The 19,756-nt window shown below is 46.9% G+C and overlaps 1 protein-coding gene across 1 annotated transcript in view; it reads left to right on the top strand.

Moving 5' to 3' along the window:
* The window catches only part of NOSTRIN (nitric oxide synthase trafficking), a 62,450-nt gene extending 42,694 nt beyond the window's left edge, over nucleotides 1-19,756 (top strand). The window contains exons 9-16 of the mRNA XM_075529207.1: nucleotides 7,884-7,982; nucleotides 8,114-8,239; nucleotides 9,880-9,988; nucleotides 11,907-11,992; nucleotides 15,272-15,397; nucleotides 16,727-16,844; nucleotides 17,616-17,699; nucleotides 19,553-19,756. Coding sequence (XP_075385322.1) covers nucleotides 7,884-7,982; nucleotides 8,114-8,239; nucleotides 9,880-9,988; nucleotides 11,907-11,992; nucleotides 15,272-15,397; nucleotides 16,727-16,844; nucleotides 17,616-17,699; nucleotides 19,553-19,689 — 885 coding nt within the window. The 3' untranslated portion in view covers nucleotides 19,690-19,756. The remainder of the gene's footprint in view (nucleotides 1-7,883; nucleotides 7,983-8,113; nucleotides 8,240-9,879; nucleotides 9,989-11,906; nucleotides 11,993-15,271; nucleotides 15,398-16,726; nucleotides 16,845-17,615; nucleotides 17,700-19,552) is intronic.

Raw genomic sequence — 19,756 nt, 5'->3', positions numbered from 1 at the left:
ACCTCATTGTGGTTTTACTTTTTTTTTACTTTGTATTGTGAATCGAGTAAAAGTTTACCGAGCATGCCATCCGTTTTGCACTCAACAATTTTCACACATTCTGTGTCATCGCATTCATTGCAATGGCCTTGATGGAACAGCGCCGATCCCGCTTCCTCCCTGAGTGGCTACTTTCCAGCCCGTCTTCTTTCCTGGTCCTCAGGGTAAGTGCTTCCCTGTTGACCTCAAAGGTGGGCTAGTCTACTCACCCCTGTGACTCAGTTTTCAGCCAAACAAGATCACTGCTTTGTCGGTGCTGTCGAGTCAGGAGTCAGTTCTGCCTCCTAGCAACTCTGTGCAACAGAACAAAACCCTGCCCCGTCCTGCCCCATCCTCCCCATTGGTCTTATATTTGAACCTCGATCCTGCCCTGTTCTCCCCATTGGTCTTATACTTGAACCCGGTGTTGCAGCCGCTGTGTCCATCCACCTCAGACCACCCCTGTCAAATAACTCTCCCCGGCCCCACCCAAGCCCCCAAAGGTTTCCCTGGTCTGTATTTCCCTAAACTTTTATACCAATCAGTCATGAAGCCACATGCTCCCCCATTGACTCCATAGTTCTCTGTACAATTTTAAACTCAAGAATAAAATAATGGATTCATGAAGGTATATCACATACAGAATTTCATTGAATGGGGTTTTGATTATAACTCCAAGAGGGAGAGATGGGACAGCTAGAGTCCCTTCACTTCATCTTCCCCTCTTCCACCTGTATGTTTTCTGTGAAGTGACATCTGGGAATTAGTTTGAAGATAAGGGTATATCTTATAAGGGTCTGCTGTATGCTGAGCAAGTCATCAGAGGGGCTGGACTAGATGAAGAAGAATGTGGCATCAGGATTGGAGGAAGGTTTATGAACAGCCTGAGGTATGGAGATAACACACGCTGCTGGCTGAAAGTGGGGAGGACTTGAAGCACTTGCTGATGAAGATCAAGGAGTGCAGCCTTCAGTGTGATGACAACTCAATGTGAAGAAGGCCAAATCCTCACAGTTGGACCATTAAGTAGCATCATGATAAGTGGTGAAATGATTGAAATTGTCAAGGATTTTGTCTTGCTTGGATCCACAATCAGTGTTCATGGAAGCAGCAGTCAAGAGATCCAAAGATGAGTTGCATTGGGTAAATCTGCTTCACAAGACCTCTTTTTGAGGACTAAGGTGCACCCGACTCAAGCCGTGGTATTTCCAATTGTCTCATATGCGAAAGTTGGACATCAAACAAGGAAGACCGGAGAAGAACTGATGAGTTTGACTATTGAAAATATCATGGACTGCCAAAAGGACAAATAAATCTGTCTTGGAAGAAGTTCGGCCAGAGTTCTCCTTAGCACCAAAGCTGGCGAGACTTTGTCTTGCAATCTTTGGACATGTCATCAGGAGAGACCAGTCCCTGGAGAAGGCCATTATGCTTGGTAAATCATGAAGGAACAGGTGTGATTTTTGCTCTGTTGTACACAGAAACTCTGTGAGTCTGAACCAACACTATGACACCTAACAACAGCCATGGTCCTTTAGGTAACTCCTCTAGTCTCCAAGTTGGTCTATACATTCTCTTATAGAACACTCACTGAACTATGGTCAAGGCATTTTGCTAGATGTTGTGATAAATATTTGAAAGTCTCAAATCTGGCTAGTAATAATTCCACAAACCACACTTCAAAATTGGCCTCGCTACTTCATAATCATTCTATGTTCAAACCACATTTCCTAGCCCATAAGAAGACATGATCCAGTTGATAGAAATAAACTATAAACTATTTTTAAAAATAATAGCCACACTACCAAGTATTATATCAGTAGCACTGATAATACTTAGTCAAGGAATTCACATGATTTTGGAAATTCATTTGCAATAGTAGTCAAGACTTTTAAATGTTCCCTTTCCATTTTTCCATAAATCATTTTATGGGGGGCTCTTACCTATATTATATATTACATGTATTATAATGTAATAGATAATATATGTAATATATTATATCAAGCAGACATGTACAGTTATTGGCATCAACAATTTCAGAGCATTATTTTCTTGAGCCCTTTGATATCAGCTCCTCTTTTTTTTCTTCCCTCCCTCACTTTGCCACCCCCACAAACCCTTAATTGTTATTATTGTATTGTTATTATTATTTTTGTATTGTTATTATTAATTATACATATCTTACACGTTCCAGTCTATCCCTTCACCTACTATCCTGGTATTCATCCCCGTTGGGGGCCGGAGGGTTATTCTGCCGTCTTTGCTTTCCATCCCCCTTCCCCCCCCTTCCCCCTTTTCTTCCCCTACCCTCCCATTACTGACTGACGGGGTTTCTCCTTCCTGAATTCCATATATTGAAAGCTCTCATCTGTGCCACAGGATGTACACGGGACATGCAGGATTTTCGAGGTAGGACTGAGGTCACAATAGTGGGGAAGGAAGGACTGAAGAACCAGAGGAGTGTTGTGTGTGTCATCGGTGCTACACTGCCCCTTGGATGTATTTTCTCCTCCATGCAGCCTCTCTGCACGGGGATGTCTAATTTTCCAGGATGGGCTCTGGGTCTCCACCTTGACCCCTCTCCTTTACCTTAAATGTTCCCTTTAAGAATAGAATTCTAGGTGCTAAGGAATGAAGATGATTCGTTTAGTGCAAGGGGACTAGGGCTCAGCCCTCTCACAGAATCAACCCGAGAAAGGCAATTTCATATATATATATACAATTCATAGAGAAATAAACACAGGCTTCTGTTCCAAATGCTTTAAAAATAAAAAGGGGACGAGAACCCAAATAGCCAACATTAGTGGGATGGCCAACATCCCGATGTAACTCTCTGTGGAAGTGCGAAGTCTCATCTGTCAGTGTTAGTCTTTAAAGGAGTAGGAGCCTCCTCGCTCTGCTGAGTGGCAGCTGGTGGTTTCGAACTGCTGACCTTGGGACTAGCAGCCTAATGCATAACCACTAAGCCACCAGAAATCCTAGAGATGAACTATGAAGTAATTAAAATAGTGTTTTTGGAAATCAATGGCATGAAGTAAAGTGAAAAACACAGGGCAGGAATTTGAATAATTCGACAATTACAAAAACAGGACCATACGTGCATATTGTGTTCTTGTTAGATGTTATTGAGTCATTTCTGACTTCTGGCCACACCAAGTGGCAGAGTAGAACAGTCTCCTAGGCTGTAATCTTCACGGGAGCCGAGGGCCCGGGCCTTCCCCTGCTGCGCTGCTAGGAGGCTTCATACTGACAACCCTTTAGTGAGTGGCTGAGAGTCGAATTGTTGAGTTACATGGAGCTGTTAATGGTGTAGGTAGATAGTACTGCTATACAAAAATACCACAAGTGGATGGCTTTTAAAAAGTGAAATTAATTTTCTCACGGTATGTTGTTGTTGCTTGGTGCCACTGAGTCAGTTCCAACCCACAGCGACCTCAGGAACAACAGAATGAAACAGACACAGCGGGTCCTGCGCCATCCTCACAACGGTTCCTGTGACTGCGCCCATTGGTGCAGCCCCTGTGTCCTCCTTGGGGGGGGGCGCTTCTTTTTTCCCTGCCCCTCTGCTTTACCAAGCATGATGTCCTTCTCCAGGGACTGTTCTCTCCTGATAAATGTCCAAGGTACATGTCCAAATACCCCTAAATTAACAGACTGCAGCCATCTTCGCCTCTAAGAAGGAACCTCAGATCCAAAGGCCGACATGTAGTCTTAAGATACATGACACAGAGCCTCAATAAAACAGTGAGGACATAAACCACAATGAGGACACACATACCAGAAACAAATTCAACAACTCATTACCTTGGCTTCAATCATATACAATGACCGAGAAAACAGGTGGGATTCAATCATCCCCCCACCTGACTCAAACAGTAAACAATGCGCCAAACTCTTGTTTGGATCCCTGAGAAACGGTGAAAGCAAACGATGATAATAAATTCATAGCCCCCTTCAGCAAAACAGACCCCAGCCGGGAGGATTCACAGAAACATGGCTGCAGTGTGGCTCACAGCCCACCCTCCGGTTAATGTTAGCAATTAGATGTTAATTTAGGGGTAACAGGTTTTTGAATCTCTACTCTAGAGCTGGCACAAAATGTCTTTGGGTGGTTAGATCAAAATCAAGTAGCTTGCAACTCCGCCTGTAGAACACACTCAGGCTTGGACTGCAGGGCTGAAGAGAATGAAGAGTGTGAATTATCAGGATGACGGGCCCCGGAAAACTTTTGGATCTGCTAGTTTTTGACAGCTTGGACTTGCTCATTCCCGGGATTGTGAAAGTAGAGGGGACAGGGTGACCCCCGAGCCCTCCCCAGAGTCCTGCTCCTCTACTGCTTGCTTTATGCAAAAAGAGCGGGAGGCCAGTAAGCGATCGCTCACTAAGTGAGATATGGATTTCCCCTTTGCACAGGCGAATTTCTCTCAGCCTTGTTGCATGAGAGCGAGCGTAGATCATTTTAATGATTTCCTTGAAACATAATTAAAATCTGCTAAACCTTACGATCTCCACTAAGGGGGAGACTGCTCATTCTCGTCACCCGTGGGGGCTAGTGGCTCAACCCCGGCCACAATAAAGAAGCAGGTGCCCATTCGGGACGCAATGCCTTTCTGGCACCATTGATCTGCGCTCCTGTGCTTGGGGCTGTGCTTGATCTGCCCTCGGTGCTGTGCTTGGTGCTGAGGACTGAACTAGAAGAGGTGCTTTGCACCGGTTCTCCATGGTGCGGGAACGCTTCTCTCTGGACCGCCCTTGTGAGGCCCATGCAGAACCTGTCTGGCACATTGTCCTGATGCGGTGATCTCTGCCCTTTAGAGAAGCAGTGCATTCGGTCAGGTGGTCCTTTGCGTCGTTGGCAGGCAGAAGGGCATGCAGCCACCTTCAGGGGCCGGTGCCTGTGACTTTGGAGAAAGTGAGCAGTGGGCCCCCAGAAACAAAGGCACTTGGCTCCCACTGGCTTAAAAAAAAGTGAGCCACTTCTCAAAAGGTAGGTCCCGCGGAGCTGGGCCCCCGGGGTTCCAGTTCAAATGTCAGGACTTTTGATACAAGAGCCTGAGGTGTGTGCTACTGGCCCCGATGCGTGTACGGAACCAGAGCTTGCATTTCAAATGACCCTGTGCCACAGCCAAGGGGAGAGCATCGGGGCGTGGCTGCAGTGGACGCACAGTCATGAGAGACCCCTGACTGACTCAGGCCGGGTGTGTCCAGAGAGGCAGAGGGATCTTTGTGACACCCCCAACACCTGCCCCTCAAAATGTACCCCATGTGGGTCAGAGTAGAACAGCAGCGCCCCACAGGGTTTGCAGCGACCAAATTTTTTTTTTCAGAAACAGATCGCCAGGCCTTTCTTCCACATGTCTCTGGGTAGACTCAAACCGCCAACTTTTCGGTTAGCTCATTAACTGCCTCACCTAACCTCATCAGTCGTTTGCTACCCATCCCTTTACCTTTGGGTGAAAGATTGTGTTGCTAATGGCGTGTAGCCATTGAGAGACACCTGATACCTCCAGGAACCACTGCCCTCCACCCCCACCCAAACACACATACACACACAAAAGTGGAGCTCACATACCCTACAGCCCCTTGTGGCCCCCACGTGGCCAGAAGCCCTCATGGTCCTTCCATTCACAGCCCTCTTGGACACTCACTCCCCGAGCTCTCACACTGCATGCCCTCCAACCTACCTGCAGTCAGCAGCTCAGCCAGCTGTGAACGGCAAATCCGAACCGCTGATTCCCTCCCCGCAACAAGGCCAGGGTGCTGCCCTCAATTTCCTATTTACCTTTCTCGGCTGAAACTCGCTCGTGGAATTGTAGTCAGGCCGCTCAGAATAGGGAGGCTAGGTTCTCACCTGCAAAAAATGCACCCGGCTCACCCTCAGCCCCAGTCCTAATTGCAGGCCAGGGTTATGAACGGGTCAAACACTAGGATGCGGCTTTTGTCACATGGTCTCCTTGAAGGAAGACGGTGTGCCTCGCATCTCTGCCTCGGCAGGAAAGAGCGGAGTGCGCTGTGAGCATGGAGATTCTAGAAATGCTGAGTGTTTAGGATGCACCGCAGGATAGGGACATGCGTCTGACGGGGCTTCACCCTCCTCCTGCACGACTCCAGGTTCCCACCATGCTGCCTTTTTCCCTTTACTCTCCCGGTTTTATGGATGGTGGGCCCTCCTGGCCTCTGCCTACCTGCGTTTTGGGGAAAGGCTGTGACTTCCAGCAGTCCTTGCTGCTGCTCTTGCTAGCTGCCCCTCAGTCATCTCTGGCTCGCGTGGTCCCATGCAACGGAAAAGGAAAGGGTGCCCAGTCTGGCGCCATCCCCAGCTGCAGATGACACTATAGTGATCCACATAGTTTTCTTCATCCACTTTTCCAAAGTAGATTGCCAGGCCTCTCTTTCTAGCTTGTCTCAATCCAAATGCAAAAACCTGTTGATCCATGGTGTGCACTTAGGTAGATAGATTAATTTATACAAACAGAGGCATTGCCTGTGTGCTCATGGCAACACATTAAGGAAGTGGACAGACTTTGGGCCTCGGCTCAAGCCCTCCCTCAATGCAAGAACACTTTGTTCTAACAACCTGGCATTCTCTGATGCTAACTCTCCTGGCATAATCGCTGAAGACAAAATAGGTGCAGAAGCAAATGTGGTGAAGAACGCTGATGATGCCTGGGGTCTTAAAGGCTTGAAGGTAAACAAGTGGCCATCTAGCAGAGAAGCAACAAGCCCACATGGAAGAAGCACACCAGCCTGTACAATTACAAGGTGTCAACAGGATCGAATAACAGACACCAGAAGACCCCAAACAAACAAAAAAACTTATTGTTGAGAATGAGGAGGGTCGGAGTAGAGACCCAAGACCCATCTATGGACAGTGGGACATCCCCTCACAGAATGGCCAAGCAGGGAGCACTATAGCACAGATGAAACACAATCTTCCTCTGGTTCCTTGAGGCTTCGTCCCCTCCACTATCCTGACCCCAGTCCTGCCGTTCAGTGCGGGCCAGGCCTGAGCAAGTACACAGGTGCAGATAGAAGAACAGAATGGGAGTAGCGATACCAGGAGGGTAGGGGAAGGTGGGGAGAGGAGGAGGAAGAATCTTGGAGGAAGGCCAACAGCAGACCGTGTAAAATATGAAAGGGGAGGAGGGAGGGTAAAAAGAGAAGCTGATACCAAGGGCTCAAATAGAATGTAAATGTTTATAAAATAATGATGGAAACATGTATAAATATGCCTGATACAATTGATGCAGGGATTGTTGTAAGAGCCCCCAATAAAATTATTTTTAAAAACCAAAAAAAACTATTTATCATCCCAGCAACACACAAGCCTCTACTGACAGATGGATATATGGGGTTTATTTTTTTAAAAAAAGAACCAAACTCTCTGCCATCGAGGTCATTCTGACTCAGAGTGACCCTACGGGACAAGGTCAAACTGTCCCTGTGGGTTTTCCAGACTGTAACTCTTAATGGAAGTAGAAAGCCCCATCTTTCTCCCAGTGAAGCCGGTGGTTTCTAACTGCTGACCTTGTGGTTAGCAGCTCAAATACACAACCACTACACCACTACACAACCAAGGCTTTACATGAGTTGCATTGAGTACAGATTGAACAAGAGTCTGCTGCATGGCAGGTGAGAATTTTAGATAGAAATGGAGGGTGGACGCCAATTCACATTCCTCTCCTGGGAGCCTCCTCGCCCCCCACCCCCACCCCGAGGCTTGGCGATGACACGGTTGAGAGAGAATCCTGACACGTGATTCAGACTGCCTCCATGGATGTCAGTCAGGGCTTGATGCGGGCTTCAGTTTGGCATCGCCACTGGCCGACGCTCCCTGGCTTTCCTTCCCTTTCCCTCCCTTTCAGAGCATCCTAGACCTGGAAAAGGAAAGAATCCAGCTTCTATGCAGCAACTTAAACCAGTATCACCAGCATATTTCTATTTTTGGTCAGACCTTGACTACAGTGAGTAGTGTGTGTGTGTGTGTATGGTTGGGGGTCGGGGAGGAGGGCGGGACTCTCATCTAATGTGTGGGACACGCACGGATGGGAGGAAACTTGTATTCAGTATCTTTCTCTGCTTCCCCGCGCTGCAGTGTCACACCCAGATTCACTGTGCCATCAGCAAGATCGACGTTGAGAAAGACATCCAGTCCCTGGTGGAAGAAACTGCTGTTTTGTCTGCAGAGAAAAAATCAGAGTTCCTACTAACCGATTACTTTGTAAGTATGTGAGGGATTGAAGTTACGTTCCTGGGGAAACTGCAATCCTGTACGGAGCGGTTCATTCGAAGGGGAAACACATGATATATAGACGAAGGAAGCATCTTGCTTTTTAAAGGAAAACAGTAGGCTTTTCATAGTTGGTATAAAAACATCTGTTTGGTTTACAAACTGGGCACTGGACATTTGTCTGCGGTCTTTTCCGGAGATTAGATGGACGCTTAGCAATAGCGCCAGGCAGACAGGTTTCATGGTCTTAACTCTAGGTGCTGCCTAACAAATTCTCCTCCTGCATCGTGGCGTAAACCACATATTTATGATCTCCTAGTTTGTGGGGCTCAGGAGCTCAGGAGCGGCTGAGCTGGGGGCCTCGGGTTCAGGACTACTGTCTTACACGCTGTAATCAGGGGGTCGCTAGAGTTGCAAACATCTCCAGGCTCTCCAGAGGGGAGCCTGCCCTCCTGAGCTTGCTCTCCTGGCAGTTGGCCAACTGATGTCCTTGATCGAAGTACTACCACATGGAGAGCTGCTCCCTCAGAACCCATGACCCAACACATGACCAGTGTCCACAAGGGAGTGGTAGTCTTGTCTAACTTGGTCTCAAGCGGAGCAATCCACCCCTTCCATTTGTAAGAAGCCATGTATAGGTGTCTGGACCTTTGCTGCAGGCATTGACAGCCACCTTCCCACCCCAACCCTTCATCCTAGTTTTTCCTTTGCATTTAACCTTGGGAAGGATGCACATGAAAACTCAGAATCCTTCCATGGCTTCTCCTAGCCTACATGGTACACACCCCCAGCCCAGCCCGCAGATTCGGTCAGAACTACCGAGACAGCGTTTGCTTTCCTGATTTCTGCTCAGACAACCAGCGTGTGGATTGCTCTGGACCCACCACACACAGTAACCCCTCTCTCTTTTGCGGCCACTGCATTGGATGTTGTACTGCTGCTAACACAGAACTCTGTAAATGTTTGTGACCCTCCCGGGGTGGTACCTTTCTCTGCTTTCTCTGTAGCAGCATGTTCAGATGACATTTAGGTCACTGAAGGAGCCTAACTTGGAATCAAGATGGTAATCAAAACCAGTTGTCAATTAGTTGATTTCCATGCACGGCTGATCTCATGAGAGTTGTTAGCCTTGTGTTCCACAAGGCTGTCGATGGATGATTCTTTTTATGGAAGTAGAAATGGCAAACCTTTCTTCCGAGGCACCTCGGGGATAACTCAGTCCCTTAACCTTTCAGTTAGCAGCCGAGCACATTAACCATTGAGACCACTCAGGGACTCCAAAGATAAACAGCAAGTATTACGTATCTCACAAGTCCCCTTACTTGTCAGGCAACGATGAGATCGTGTATAAGGCTCATCCTGCGGGAAAAGTTTGTTCTGTGACAGGACATGCTCAGCCATGTACCCGCACGTTGTGGAAAGTAAAGGTCTTCTTGCTAACCAGCCACGGGGCGTGGGAGCCAGCCGTGCAAAGCCAAAGGTTATTGTTCGTCTGCTTGCTTGCTTTCATAAAGTAAGATGCAAGCTTAGCCCATGAAAGTCTCCGTACAAGAACTGAGAGTAGCAATATTTACTTTCTTTCTCCTCACGCTGTTAAACACACCCCTGCCTTCCCCTCCCCGCCCCCAAAGGAAGAAGACCCCAACAATGCAATGGATAAAGAGAGAAGAAAGTCTTCCATAAAGGCCAAATTGTTGAGACTGCAAAGAGATATCGAGAAGGCCTCGAGCGACAAAGAAGGTGTGTACTTGCCACACGGCATGGCCCACTACTGGAAAGCAAGTATTCTACTTAAAAGTTCCCGTTAAAGTGAGGACTACCCTGCTTCTGCTGACTGAGCCAGGGATCATCTGGTGTGTATGAATTTGCATAAGTAAGGACAAATAAAAAGAAGACAGGAAGAGGCCAAAAGGCATTGGAAAATGACATGTTATAAGAACTATATAAGAATTAAGGAACTCTGGTGGCATGCTAGGTTAAGTGTTAGTCTACTAATCACAGGCTTTATAGTTTCAGAAACCCTAGGGTGGTGATGGGGTTCTGCTCTGACCCACAGAGTCACTACGAGTCAGTAGTGACCCCGCAGCAGGGGTTGGTGGTGGGTAATAGGATTACATTGCCATTTTTAGAAAGACAGCATTGTACTATATTTTAGAGTCCGCCTGAAATGAGGACTAATTCATTGACTTTAAAAGATGATAACTTTCCAGTAGACAAATGTTTTGTTTCTTTTATTTTTTTATTTAAAATTTTTTATTAAATTTCATTTTTACTAAAATATTATTTTATTGGAGGCTCTTACAACTCTTATTATCTTATTATCTTATTATCAATTGTATCAAGCATATTTGTACATATGTTGCCATCATTCTTTTCTAGACATTTACTTTCTATTGAACCCTTGATATCAGCTCCTCTTTTTCCCCTCCCCTCCTTGTGACCCCTTGATAGATTACAAATTATTATAATTTTCATATCTCACACCAACCACTGTCTTCCTTCCCCCATGGTTTCTGTTGTTCCTCCCCCTGGAGGGGTGTGTGGTTACATGTCGATCATTTCCTCCCCTCCACTCACCTCCTTCCTCCTGCCTTCTGGCATCTCTGGTCCCATTCCTGTTCCTGGGGTCTGTGTGTCATGAGCTCTTATCTCTTATCTGCACCTGTGTACATGCCCGGTCTAGTCCAAAGTGAGAAGCAGCACTGGGGTCCTAATAGTGGGGGTTGAGGAAGCCTCAAGGAACCAGAGGAATATTGTGTTTCATTTTAGAAAACAATTTCTTAGTGTAAATTAGGTGTGTAGGGGGATAAATTTCCGATTATCAACTTTATATTCAACAGTTTAAACGATTAACCAACAGCTTGCCCTTCCTCGCTCCTTGATGTCTCCTCTCCCTCTGGCGGACCCATTCCCACTTCCTCCTACTTAACACCTGCCATGTTTCTAATCTATTGCTTCACCTGCCCTCGCAGCCCCCCGGCAGTCCCCAAAGTCTGTCCAACCACTCGCTTGTTTTCTTTCCCCTGACATCAGTGGTCTCATGCAACATTTGTCCTTTTGTGGGTGGCTGATTTCTCTAGGTCCACCCGGTGCTTTGTGGATTCATCGTGGCTGTGTTGCCATTGTGACTATTGTAGTATCCCACTGTGTACATGTACCAGGTCCGTGATCCATTCTGTTTCTTGGTTTTTAATGAACTTTCCAAACAGTGCAAAAAGTATCATATTCAATCCTAGGCTTAGAACCCCAGCCATTAAAAGGTGAAGTTGACAGCGATGGCGAAAACAGCATCGCAGGACACTGGGAGTGCCAGTCTAGCTTGTTTTACGTGGCCCCAAAATAACATAATGCAATATAACACTTGGTAGTCCATCCAAGGGAGCGACATGTTTACAGGAGGCTGGCTGGCGGTCACGTTAGGAATGGCCATAGGGCAGGTCAACTAAAGGGGGGTCAACGCTGCGTCTAAGAAAATAACAACGGTGGGACCTCCTGCAATTCTTCATGTTTCGTAAATGAAAGTAAAGACAAACCAACTGTGATCCATTCCACCCACTGCAAACACACACACACACACACACACACACACAGGTATGGCCTCCTGCAGTGGTGTCACTGCCCGCGGGGAGCGGTGGCTGAGAGCCTGGTTCCATTTCAGGCTTGGAACGAGCGCTGATGGCCTCCTGCAGCCCGTCCTTCTCCGACGCAAAGAGCCAGGAAGACACAGCGGCGCTGTTGGACCAGGTAAATATTTGCCCGGTGCAATTTCCTATGGCTATTTTTAGAAAACCTGCCTCCTGGCACTTTCCACCTCTGTTTGCCTTTCCCTTCTTGTGACAGGGCCCAGCTCCGCCACTTAGGGCCACTTAGGGAGAGTCAGCCCCTCTGCATGCAGCCGAGGGGGCGGGGACATCCCACTAGCAGGACTGGTGCCCCCTGGGACACTGGCGCAGGCAGAGCCTTCGTGCTGGGGCCCAGAACCCACGTGTGCCCTAATGCCGTCGAGACAAGAGGCCTAGAGATGCCCTGCATTCACGAAGACTTGTATTTGGCTCTAGACCCGCCATTGACCCAGAACTGGGCAATTTTGGAGTCTCTGGGGGTGCCAATGGTGAATCAAGAGCTCAGTGACCCACCGAAAGTTAAAAAAGACCTGGCAATCCGATTCGGAAAGGTCACAGCTGTTAGTGCCCTACGGAGTGCGGATCAACGCTGAGACACACAGTCACTGTGACTGGAATCAACTGGATAGCTAATGGCTTTTTGAAGGAGGACTTCCGTTTCTTGTCTGGAAAATGAAGCTATCACACCGACCTCTTATTTCAGTGAGGATGAAATGCGGTTTAGAGAATGCTAGCAAGAGTCCAGGTGGTATAGTGGTGTTGGGCTGCTAGCCACCAGGTCGGTAGTTCAAATCCACCTGCCTCTCTGCTGGAGAAAGAAGAGGCTTTCTACTCCTGTAAAGAGTTACAGCCTGGGAAACGCACAGGGGAAATTCTACACTATCCTGTATGAGTTGCTAAAGGTCAGAATTAACTTAGCTAGCTAGCTAGTTTAGTTAGTTAGTTACTTAGTTAGTTACTTAGTATTTTAGACAGAGTGTTTGGCCCAGAAGAAGAGCCCCAAACTGCTAATTATTAGTAAAATGCCACTTTCTACTCCTGAGAGAATCACAGGAGAAATGAAGGACAACGCTGCGCAGAAGACAGCTAGGGTGTACGGGAAAGCTCCCGGGAACCAAGGAGTAACTTTGGAGGACAAGTTCTTCGGAGGAGGGTAACAGAAAGCGGGCCAGAATGCTGCGACATCCTCACAATTACTGTTCCGCGTGAGCTGATTGGTGCAACCACTGGGTCAATCCACCTCACCCAGGGCCTTCTTCCTCGTTGTCTCGGACTCTCTGCAACGCTCCATGTCCTTGTTCATGGCTCTGCAGACACACGTTGATGTTGATGGACATTGTAGCTCTTTGGGAGGAACTCACATTCAATGAGTAGGCCCCCCCATACGTACATTTTATAGATAAATACAAGAATAGATACATCCTGCCTGTGTTTGCAAACTATGGGGTTTCTGCTGCGGTTGAGAGAGTGACTGGAAGGGGTCTAGGGTTAACCTCAGAAGAATTCAGGAAGAGAGAGAGTTCAGGAAGGATACAAGAAACTCTGCCAGATTTCTTACTCTGAATTTAACTCTCGTGTGAAAGAGGTGCCTCGTGGTTCTGCCCAAATTAGCAGTTTCAGGAGTTCTTTGGTGAAAGTAAAAAGCCATGTGGTGCTGGGGGATAAACAATAGGATGTCAACCACAAGGTCGGTGGTTCAAACCCACCAGTCACTCCTTGGGAGGAAAATGAGGCTGGCTGCTCCTGTAAAGACTTTATGGTCTCGGAAATGCTAAGGAGTATTCTACTCTACCCTTCAGGGTAGGGATGAGTCAGAATCCTTTAAAATTCCAATTTCATTCCCTTTTTTCCCTTGAAGTATCATATTTGAAACAAGACTGCTGGCAAAATCTGTAAAGTTGTTGCAGAATTTCTGGGGGTTGTTTACATGAGATATTGTCCTGCGACACTGGAAAGAATGCCACATAAGAAAGGAAATAGGGTTAAATGCTCAATGCTAGCAGAAAGGTTGGCAGTTCAAATACACCAGCGGCTTTGTGGGTGGTAGATGTGGCTTTCTGTTTCTCTAAAGACTGTGGACTTGGAAACCCTATGGGGCGGTTCTCCTGTCTTGGAGGGTTGCTATGAGTTGAAATCAACTTAACAGCAGTGGGTTAAGGGGTTGCGATGTTTTCAGATGCAGACTAGCAGATGCCTGCTGTTACAATTTTATTGGGAGATTTTTGCCCCACAAGACAGTGGCTAATTTCAAGGACTGGAGACCTGGTTGGAGACCTCCCTAGGGCTGGAAGGGTGCAGTCCCAGGCTGTGACCCTTGGAAGGAGGGGTGTCATGGAGGAGAAGGGGGTGATAACAGTAAGGAGGAGATTGGTAAAGCAGGCTTAGATTTTTAAAATACATTTACTGACTGAACAAACACTGGAAAAGAAGCAATTATAAAGTTTCTAGTTCAAGTCAAATTAAGAACAGGAAGAAATAGGGAGTGGCTCTTTAGTCTCACTGCTTAGTTTTATACTTAAATACCAACCAACCCCACCCCCAGTATTATATCCAAGGTCAAGAAGCATAACTCAAACTTTCTCAGGAATTTAGGTCTCCTATTGCCTCCTTGTTAGCGTGGTGATTACATGTTGGGCTGCTAACATCGCAAGAGAATGTAGGACTCCTCCGTTAAAGAATCCACATTCATTTTAGTTTGATTCTAGGATATTAGTTCAATTCTATTCACAGTACTGAGTGCCTGTGGCTCAATTAGGAAGCCCAGACAATGCTGTCTGGTGTTGGACTGCTAACCTCAAGGTCATTGGTTCAAAGCCACCAGCTGCTCTGGGGGAGAAAGATGAGGCTATCTGCTCCGTTAAAAAAAAAAAATCAGCCTCAGAAAGCAGTCACAGTGAGTCAGAATCAACCGTAAAGCTGTGGGCTTGGGGTGGACTAAATTGCCCTTCCTCATGGCCCACCTAAAACTCTACTTTCTGCAATCAAACACAGACTCTTTTTGCACTGCTTAGCTGACACTTGAGAAAAGCCACAAAACACTGATCTACATACAATCAAGGGGGAGGGGGCTATAAAAATTTCATGGAAAAATAGAATTAAAAGGTAATCACATTTTCCCACTACCTTTTTGGAGTTCACATTTATATCTATAAAAAGCCTTTTCTCTCATCCCGTGTTGTCTAGAATAAGGAGTATTCACCAACACAGGCTCTGCTGTCATAGTACTTAAACAGGTTAGATGGTTTTCTTTTCAGCATTTTCTTTGACAGCCATAGATGAGTCGAATGTGCACATTTCTAGGCTTTTTGCCATTTTGAAAATGTTCCTGAATCCCACTACCCACCCACTGTGCCTCATTTGCTAGAAATGTACTGATATGGCCAAATGAATGTATCCACAGATCAATTTGAAGCTAGACCTTTTGCAAGCAAACTCCTATAAACTGTCAACAGTATTAGCAGAACTTGAGCAAAGACCTAAGCCCAGGCATCCCTGCAGCAACTGCATCTTCAAATGGAAGGACAAGGTAAACGCTGAAGAGGTTGGGTGTAACTGTGCTTGCTAGATAAAGTGGCTTAAAGTGGCATGTGCCAGTGGGGCAGGGAGCGGATCTGATTTATATATGCTGTGTGTCCCAAATCCTCCGTGTGGAATTTTAAGATCTAATTCTGTTCCTTTATAGCAGTGGTTCTCAACCTTCCTAATGCCATAGCCCTTTAATGCAGTTCCTCTTGTTGTGGTGCCCCCCTCCCAACCATAACATTATTTTCGTTGCTACTTCATAACTATAATTTTGCTACTGTTGTGAATCGGGTAACCCCGGTGAAAGGGTTGTTCAACCCCCCAAAGGGGTCGCTACCCACAGGTTGAGAACCGCTGCTTTAAAACATAATAGGAAGAGCTCGACACACTGAATCCATTGCTTGGACACTAACTCATTGTGAGAATTAGAAGCGCTTTGAGCTCCTGCTCCTCCACCTCGTATCCCAACTTCATCCGTCCAACTTGCTTTTATAGTAAAACCCTTAACATTTGAGTAGTCATACAAGCAAAAACTTATGAGATTTTACACGATTAACATAGTTCTTAATGTAAATCATGCCTGAGGACAGGCATGCATTTTCCCAGCGCCTCCCTTTTCGGGAACTGATGATGAGCGTGATGAGGGAGAAAGACAAACATGAGGCTTCCCTCTCTGCGGGTAGGAGGTGTTTCCCTCCATGTAACAGAAGGGTGAGCTATAACTGTCTGCTAATGAAGGGACGGTTCTTTCAAAGTGGGTGAACTACTCTAAACGGGTCCCAGTCATTTAAAAGGGGTTGTGATCGTTTCCATTGTCGCTCAACCAATTAAAGTTGAATTTACAGAACTGGTGCTACGAAAGTGCCAGGGCTTCAAACATTCCGTGGGGAAAATGCCATGATCTTTTAATACTGCTTTTCTGTATTTGAAGTCCCATCCCCATATCATGATTGGACCCAGAGACGTCAGAGAGTCCCTGGGTGGACACAGGGAAGACAGGGTTAGTGATCAACTCCCCCAAGGGCTACTATTGACACACAGTTCCAATCGGGCACATATGGGGTGCCAGGAGTTTGAGTTAACTCAATGACAACAGCAAGTGGTTTGCAGAAGGCAGGTCTGCAGGTACAGAGGATAAAACAGAGTGCCTGCGTAATATGACCCATTGTAGGGGAAATGTAGACTGCAGAAACAAGAGTGCCCTCGAGTAGGGTTTACAACGAATCGCTTTACCCCTCGACATTAATAATAAGCAAAGGAAGCGCCCTACCAGGAGTGACAGGTGTCTGACAGCACGCCACAGCAATGTTGTTCGCGCATTACTTTGAAACAGGAGCAGATCCACAGCTATGTGCAAGTTTCTCGCCCTTTAAAGAAGAAGAGATTAGAAAGTGCTGTGAGCAAGGCTGCTAGTGGTGGGCAGAGCGATCCAAATCCCTCACCGTCCTCCGGTAAGTCCATTCCCAAACAAGCCGACTCACTGCCCTCTCTTCCACCCCGCGGACAGCAGCCAACTAGAGCGTCTCCCAGACGCAAGGCCTCACAGCCGCCCTCACTTCTTTCTCCCATGGGGCTTTCAGCGGGCCTGAACCCCCAACCTTCCTGTGAGCAGCGCAGTGCTCAGCTCCACCACATCGCCTGAATCCTTAGGTGACTCCACGCCCAGAACTGTTTGGACTGCATCCTACCAGCACAGCATCTCGCCATATTTCTGTCGTATTCTCAGAACAACTTGGGCAAATATCTACTCACAGAAATGTACATCCCGATCAGGAGTGATGGAGAGTGCTACTAAGCACATCCTCCCAGCAGTCCCGCCCTGTCTGAGTACATTCCAAAACACGCATGCAACGATTTCACCGGCTCTCTGGCTGATGTGCAATAAGTTCGTGTACTACACAGATCTCTTTACAGTATCATCTTTGTTATTATTGTGACCCCCCCCCCCAGGAACTTTTCCCCCCTCAACATAGTGCACTCTGGATCATAATACAGGTTTGGGCTGGATATTTACAGCGCCATACACATAATGGCTACATAAAAATGACCATCAAAGAAGCAACGTTCTGTAGCATGGTAAACTCTTCTTATGAGAACATTCAATTACCATTATACTCTGCTCCCCACTGTTAAATAGTCAAAAAGAGCTTCCAGGTACATTCATCTTGCCAACCAATACAGCTTCTTAATTAAGTACTATTTAATCTGACTCTCGGCCTTAGGTGTGACCCAACTTGGCAACAGTCTTTGCAGAGCCTTATATGCTTTCCAGGCCAGGCAAGAGGATGAACTGAATTTGGAAAAAGGTAAGAAACATTCGCACATATTTTAATTGCCTTCTGATGCTGGGCCCCTGAGCAGGAAGAAAAGGTTGGTCTTAGAATTGCAGACTACTGGGCTGGGTGAAGTCAGCCAGGTTGATATAATCACCCTATGGAGAAGAGAAAGAGGAAGCACATCAAATATTAAAGTGTGCACCATAGTAACACTGCGTACTATGGGCTGGGCACTGCTGCAAGACCCTTATCAAATTTAACCATCACCAGAAAACCATTGAAAAAGCTACTGTCATCTGTCCCCATGTTATTGCTGCTGATGAGACTGGTCAAAGTCACAGGTGGTCGTGGCACAGGATTTGAACCCAGGCACTCTGGACACCGACTCACATTCCATTCTTCATCACAGTATCACACTGGTGTAGAGCGTCAGGAATTGAAAGGCAGCCTTGTCTTTCTCCCACCAAGTAGCTGCTTGTGTGTTTGAACCTCTGACCTGGCTGTTAACAGCTCAGTGAGAGTAATCTATTAGGCCACCAGGGCTCCTGGTGGCAGGCAGGATGGCTTCCTGGCCCATGGAGACAAGGGCCAAGGGACTGTGCGCCTGAGAGACAGAGGACCAAAGAAAGACTTGGTGGATGGCTGAGGAGAAGTATTGCTCTGGGACCGATGACTGCATCCTTACTGATTTTTTTCTACTTTAAATAGTTACTTCAAATGAAATCTAGGGGACATGGAAGCTTGGGAAAACTGACAATAAGATTTTAAATCATTTGTTTCAATTCTCTCTAATAGATCATCCCAAACAATCTATTGACCTGAGAGAATTCATTAGTGAAGAAAAATTAGACAGAGTGATCTACAGCAATAAACAGTGATTTATGACTAAGGGAAGAGAGAGAGGGGTTCGTATCCCTTTCGGATTACAGGATGGCTGAAGAAAAGTGAGGTAGATTGAAAAAATATTTCGGCATGACATTAAAAAATATTAGAGACTTGAGAAGATCCAAATGTTTCTTGACAGAATCTACTTATTTGACTAATTGTTTTAAAAGAAGTGTTTTCTGCACACGGTGGAGGCATTTGTGGTTCAGTGCTGAATTCTCACCTTGGTGTAGGAGCCCCAGGTGTGGGCCTCAGTCGCTGCAGCTCACGTGCAGATGGGGATGTGTGTGTTGCTCCGGTGCTGAACCGGTTTCAGAGGCGCTTCCAGACTAAGATGGACTAGAAGGAAGGGCTGGTTACCTACTTCCAAAATCAGCCCTTGACCCCGCGGAGGACTGCAAGGGTCTGGTCGGATCTGCGGCTGGTTGTGGAGGTGGCATAGGACTGGAGACCTTTCGTACGATTTCTGTGTCAGGGTCACTGCAATGGCAGCTTACATCACAACAACATCTTCAGATCACTATTTTGTTAAAGTTACCCAACCTGTTAGGTCAAGTTGTGAGTTGGAATTTTGGACCGTGAAGCCAGGTATGACAAAGAGTAGCTTAGCCCAAGACAATTGTGGCAACAAAGACAGACTCATGGTAGTTGACATACCAGGTGACTGTGGCCTCCAACAAGCGAACCCTCTAAAGCAGTAGCGCTGAGAGGGAGTTTGGCGACAACTCATCAGCTAAATACAAAAAAAGCCAGGTGTCACTGTGAAAACCCAGTAAATCATTCCGTGGCCCAACAGCCTCGTGTACTGTCTTATTCTGTGTTCTGTGCACGGTGCCTGCTTCATACCCACTGTGTGCTCAAGAACCCTCCTCCAGTGGAGTCACCTGCAGAAGATGCCACCCCGCAACTCCTAGAAAGCCACCGCCTCAGAGTGGCTCACACATCGAGCTCATCGAGAGACTCACTTCACTCGCCAGCTAACCGTGTTTTCTCCGCAGGTGACATTGTGGCTGTGCACGAGAAAAACGGAGAAGGATGGTGGTTTGGATCTCTGCATGGGAAGAAAGGCCACTTTCCGGCCGCATACGTGGAGGAGCTTCCTCCCCATGCTGGGGACACGGCTGTGCAGCCATGAAACGCCAGTCTGGGCTCACTGCCTCGGACACGCTGCCGACTCTAAAAGTGCTGCAAATAAAGATACA

Source organism: Tenrec ecaudatus, chromosome 13 (assembly GCF_050624435.1).
Source record: "Tenrec ecaudatus isolate mTenEca1 chromosome 13, mTenEca1.hap1, whole genome shotgun sequence".
Classification (NCBI taxonomy): Eukaryota; Metazoa; Chordata; class Mammalia; order Afrosoricida; family Tenrecidae; genus Tenrec; species Tenrec ecaudatus.
The sequence above is the reverse complement of the archived record's forward strand: the minus strand, read 5'-3'. Positions and strand labels throughout refer to the sequence as shown.